This window comes from Micropterus dolomieu, linkage group LG08, assembly GCF_021292245.1.
Source record: "Micropterus dolomieu isolate WLL.071019.BEF.003 ecotype Adirondacks linkage group LG08, ASM2129224v1, whole genome shotgun sequence".
NCBI classification, from domain to species: domain Eukaryota; kingdom Metazoa; phylum Chordata; class Actinopteri; order Centrarchiformes; family Centrarchidae; genus Micropterus; species Micropterus dolomieu.
This window is the reverse complement of record NC_060157.1, coordinates 5949936-5956069: the sequence shown is the minus strand read 5'-3', so window position 1 is coordinate 5956069 and position 6134 is coordinate 5949936. Positions and strand designations below refer to the sequence as shown.

The 6134-nt window shown below is 38.1% G+C and overlaps 2 protein-coding genes across 2 annotated transcripts in view; both read left to right on the top strand.

Annotated features, from left to right (window-relative positions):
* The window catches only part of fitm2 (fat storage inducing transmembrane protein 2), a 58460-nt gene that overhangs the window by 1418 nt on the left and 50908 nt on the right, over positions 1–6134 (top strand). The gene's annotated exons all lie outside the window — the stretch shown is intronic.
* Positions 368–4934, top strand: LOC123974471 (proto-oncogene tyrosine-protein kinase Src). Its single transcript, XM_046055186.1, has 5 exons — positions 368–574; positions 853–929; positions 1032–1185; positions 1743–1874; positions 2355–4934. The coding sequence occupies exons 1-5, from the start codon at positions 448–450 to the stop codon at positions 2561–2563; spliced, it is 699 nt and encodes a 232-aa protein (XP_045911142.1). The 5' UTR covers positions 368–447; the 3' UTR covers positions 2564–4934.

Sequence of the window (6134 nt, the reverse complement as noted above, 5' to 3'; positions counted from 1 at the left end):
CCCCTCAGCCACAGTCTTAGCCATCTGTTTATCTATTGCTTTTAGCCAACTATTTCACTTCTTTTAGCTGTCTAACTTATCCACTTCTCCATTAATTTTACTATTAGATAACTATTTTAACCTTTTTTAATCTATTACTTCTATCAACCATTTTGCTGTTTCAACTCCTATCATCGCTGCTTAATAGTTTTCACACACTCTTAATTGCAACACGTGGTAACACGTGGAAACTGTCGAAGTACCCCTTGGTGGTACAGCTACCACTTGTTGGAAATTACTGGGATAGTAATTGTTCTGTCTATGGCAGTGTTATTAATTTGGTTTCACATGACACAATGCTGGAAGCTGATTATTGATTGAGTTGTAACATCAATACTGATGTGACTTTTATTAGGAACATGGAACGGTACAACACGGGTGGCAATAAAGACTCTGAAGCCTGGCACTATGTCCCCTGAAGCATTCCTCCAAGAAGCTCAGGTCATGAAGAAACTGAGACATGAAAAGCTGGTTCAACTCTATGCTGTGGTATCCGAGGAACCGATCTACATTGTCACAGAGTACATGGGACAAGGTCAGCATGGTCGACTTATCACACTTTTCACATATAAACATTTTTATAGTAGAATGCAGAAAACAAATAACGTACTTCACTAGTTTTTTTTCTCCAAATAATTGTAGCCTAGATAAATTCATATTTGAGTAAATGTATTAAACACAAGTCATTATGTATGTACAAAAATAAAAGGATAGAAGATTTCATGCAGTAGCACGCAAGGTAATGAACACTAAACAAAACTAAACAGCTTCAACAGTGTCAAACTAATCGGCAATATGTGTCTCTGCTAATAGGTAGCTTACTGGATTTCCTGAAAGGTGACATGGGCAAGATTCTTCGACTCCCCCAACTGGTAGACATGGCCTCACAGGTCAGCACAAAGAATCTGCTGCTGCATCACTAGAATCTGTTCAAAATAACACCTCTGGTATGTCCCTTCGGTGTAGATCACAAAGCTTTGTCTCCTTCTCAGATTGCTTCAGGGATGGCTTATGTTGAGAGGATGAACTATGTGCACAGAGACCTCAGAGCTGCTAACATACTGGTGGGAGATAACCTGGTTTGCAAAGTGGCAGATTTTGGTCTGGCTCGCCTCATTGAGGATAATGAATATACTGCCAGGCAAGGTAAGACCACTAGAGGGTGTTAGCATTTGTTTTTTTCTTCTGTTTTTGACTGTTTTGTTTTTTTCTACAGTTTCTCAATGTAGCACAGTGGTTCCCCACAGTTTTAGCCTGTGACCTATTAAAATGACGTCACATCCATTTGTAACTCCTCATCACAAGGTGTGTGTGTGTGTGTGTGTGTGTGTGTGGGGGGGGGTTATTTATGAGCAGATCAACCAAAAAGTTACTTTTTGTGATTTTTAAGAATTTTCCTAGGTCTGAAGATGTAAACGTATGCAGTATTTCAAAGACAAAAAAATGAAACAATAAACATTATTTTACCTTTACCTAACAGGATTTAAAAAAAAAAAAATTAAATGTCTTCCTTTTAATTATCTTATGACCCCTCAGACTTGGGTCACAACACCTGAGTTGGGAACTACTGATGGAGCACCTGTGGTGAAAAGGTGTTGCGGCTCCAGGAAAAGTTATGATTCATGCAGCTGACACAATGTACTTTTGTTTATGTCTGTGCTACAATTATCTAATTTTAACTTGCTAATAAACCTGTCTTGCAGGAGCCAAGTTTCCCATCAAGTGGACGGCTCCTGAGGCTGCTCTGTATGGCCGCTTCACTATTAAATCTGATGTCTGGTCGTTTGGTGTCCTGCTGACTGAACTGGCCACCAAAGGCAGAGTGCCCTATCCAGGCAAGGATTATTTTCTTGAGGCCATTTTTCAGTATGAGATTTTAACTTGTGTATTCAAATTTACATTTACTCATTTAGTTAATCCATAATGGCTTACAATTGCTGTAAATGTCAGAGGTTGCACGCCTCTGGAGCAACTAGGGGTTAAGTCTTGCTCAGGGAGACATTAGTGGATCGAACACAAATCTCCCAGACCAAAGGCATGTGTCTTATCCACTGCTCCATCGCCACCCCATGTTTTAGGTTAAGCACATAGTGCTTTTAGTATATTGATCATAAGGTACAAGGTAGATTTATTTATTGTTTTACAACACAGGTTTGAATAACGAGATGAAGTTGTAGTTCCCTTCACCCGTTTATACACGTATTATACAAATATAATATGCATATGGGTGGATAAATAACAATAAGTCATAGAAAGCAATCAAATGATTCAAATTGGGATTATGTGTTACTAATATCATACCTCTGCCCTCCCAGGTATGGTGAACCGGGAGGTGTTAGATCAGGTGGAACGTGGCTACAGGATGCCGTGCCCAGCAGAGTGCCCTGAATCCATGCATGACTTGATGCTGACCTGCTGGAGGAAAGAGCCAGAGGAGAGGCCCACCTTCGAGTACCTGCAGGGCTTCCTGGAGGATTACTTCACGTCCACAGAGCCTCAGTACCAGCCAGGAGAGAACCTGTAACTTGGCTGAATGTGGAAAAGTGCATGCGTCCTGCATGTGCAAAACTGAGCATGTGCATCTACTTCAGAGTGCATGGACAAGTAAAATATGTTTGAGGGTATGTATGTACAGTATAACTGGGCAGAAAGCCAACTCCATTCTGGGTACAATCAATAACTCTGGTCGGTGGGACATCAAACCAATCAGCTACAGTTCAGTTCTTGCCTCCTTTCCAAAGTCATCGTCATGCTCTCCAATATGTCTGCTCTGAGGAACTAAAGACTAAACTGTGGTTTACTTTGGTTGTCAGTCAACACCCTACACAGCCAAGCAGGTTTATCTACCTACCTTGAGTTTGTAAGGTCCCCTCTTCCTGTGTTATTTTTCCTGACTGACCTTGTAGTTTGCCAGTAACACCACACTATGATATAAAGGACTGCATCTGAGTCCAGAGAATGAATTGGATCCAAGTATTGTCCTGCTGAAAGCACCATTTCAGGATGTCTATTTTTACTACATTTTGTTTGGGATACACACATGTTGTCTTCCATTTTGAGAAGCAACTATATAGGACGTACAATAATTTGTCAGGATATTGTGGGTCTAAAACTGTTTTATTTTGTTATTGGACCTGGATCAACTGGAATATTTTCAAGTGAACAATTTTATTATCTAACCACGCTTCTCCCTGTGCAACATTGAGACTAGTTTGCCAACTGCTGTGAGATTTTGTATGAGACCTTGATTACCATGAGTGTCTAGTCTAGTCTCACTCACCAATTGGACAAATTAGTTTATTGCTGTGATCAACATACAGCTCAACACAAAGAAGAGAAGATGCGGAGTCTGTCTCTCTATTTTCTAATTGTGACTTTTCTTACAAACAAATGGCTACTGATCACCAATGGTCATCTCAGGATGGAGAAGACTAGAATTCTGCTGCAAGAATTTTTGTGCCAATGAAAATCTCTTTTGTACATTACTGTGTAAAAGTGTATTTTCCTACTCTGAATTTTTCATACAATGAAGTTTGAGTTGTGTAAGCAGAGGTACTGCTGCAGTTCTGAAAGGATAATCCACTGTTTTGAGATCCTGTACCTGTGTACAGTACCAGACAGCTTTCGCCAGCATGGTTTTATGATGCTGTTTTGTTTTCAAGCATTTAAATCAGGTGAATCTTCTTTCATGTCTACTTTCAGTCCTGTCCTTTTACTAATAGGAAGACTTCTATTATTAATCAGTATTTCCCTAATTACTGCATCTTTAAGCACAATCGTACACTGGAGATATTGTGTTTGTGTTCTCAGTGAAGATAATAAATGAGCAACAGAGTGATAACAGTGCTGAGTATGGTTATGCCTTCCTCCAGCCTGTAGAAGGAAGACCAGAAAGTCTTCCCATAAACAGAGTGTATAGAAAAGAAATTGGCATCTTGAAACTTAATTGTAAATATCCTTAATGCTAATGTTTTGTTTTTTTGTATATATCATCTTTATAATTTATTCCTTTTAAAATAACCCAATTGTTTGTTCAAACTTTAATGTTTATGGTACTATTATGGGTTACATAACATCTGACAACAATGATATAATATATATATATATATATATATATGATAGAAACACTTACATTACAAGTATGGGTTTTTTGTGCACGTATTTCTGTGAAACTTATCCTGGTTGTACATTTTCAATATGACTGACAGAACTGGTGAGTAAAAACAGTTCTGTATTGCCAGATACTGATCATCTACCAGCATTACTCCTTACCCATAATACAATCAAAACCACAAATGTTTACATCGTGATAATCTTCTAATCATTTTGGTGCTGCTTCAGAGGCTGGTAAATGAGCAGGTAATCAAATGTCATTCTTGTTAAACTGTTTTTTCCACCTGACCAACTTCCATGACCTCTCCAGCTTGGATTTCATAAAGCACTACTGATAATGATTAAAGTACCCCATACAGAGGATGATGTGACTGCTACGAATGGAGTTTGATATCTGTGTAGCGTCTGCTAAGTCCTGTGGACATGGATCACGCCACATTGACCTGTAATGGGTGTAGTCAGGTTGTCTGGCCCCGTCCCGTTCATTTCCTGACCAGTCTCACGGAGTGCTTGTGAGCAAAAATATGGGGACAAATGCACGAAAAAGGTCATATTGTTGGTATGCAGCCTCGCTTACATGCCAAGGACATTTCCTGTGGGGTTCCGTGGGTCTTTTTCTGGCTATGCAGATATTTTTTTAATTCTGTGATATTCATACATAAATATATATACTCTTTTCTACTGTATTCAATGGGAATTTTCAGATAAATAGTTCTTTGTTAAATCCTACTGAATAATGTTAAAATTTGAAAGAACGTTTGAATAAAATTTGTATATTGCCATCTTGTCCTATCATGTTTATCAACTGAATGAATTATGTTTCTATAATGAGGAAGAACTCGCTGGCTCACTGCGATTGCAGTAGAAGTGAGTCAGTAAGACTGATCAAAGGTCGAAACCAATAGACCTGACTTCTACTTTACAAACCCGGCAGGTTAAAGTTTGAGAAGATTTTAAAAAGTTTTATACAGAATTGTAGAGGCTGCTTCACCTAATATCTCCAACATTTTTGCAGGATATGAGTTCATCCTACTTAGGTGACCAAAACAGATCCAACGTAACCCTTCATCTGGGTCCATATTCCAGTCTTTTGTTATGCATTGACATCCCACAACTCATTCGCTCAAAATTAAAGTTTTGCTAATTTTTTTTTTTTTGCAAATGCAAAATAACTGAGGTAACACCGAGTAGGACACCAAACAAGTAGCAGTGCAGATGCACAGCAGCAGCAGATTGCCCAAAACGGATCAAACAAAGGCACACAGTTGTCATTTTGCCAGTTTCCTGAATGATTTAAGATTAAGTAGCTATTTGCACCACCACGAAGTACAGAAATATTATCAGCAAAGTGATGTATTAACACGTAAACGGTATTTACTGTAACTGGAGCTAATTCTAACTACTTTGTATTCGTTTGGGTAGTATAATCTGTATTATTTATTAATATGATGACAGGTTTTGTATGTAAAATCTTAATCTGCAGAGTAACTAGTAAGTATAGCAGTCACCTAAGTGTAGTGCAGTAAAAGTAGAATATTTGCCTCTCAGATGTAGAGGAGTATAAGTATAAAGTAGCATAAAATGGAGAAAACCCAAGTAAAATACAAGTACCTCAGAACTATGTTTAATTCTATTGGGTCCTGGAGTTTTTAACAGCTCAAAAAACGTACTTAAAACAGTTGTATCACCTTCTTACCTTATGACGTTTCCTAACTTTAATTATATAAACATGCTTTTGAACTGACATGTTCCAGAAGATACAGAAAAGTATGCATTAGTTCTGTTTGGGGGTCTCAGAGACCCCAGCTGTAAAACATTGTTAAATACAGTGGATGTTCATGTGCTCCTTATCTGTTGATGGTACTTTTCTCCAATTACAGAAATTTCTGTAATTGGAGTTATATAACAGTTGGTTCATAATAACTTGATTTTTTTACAATTGGAACTGACAATAATTTTCATTGTTTATTAATCTATTGATT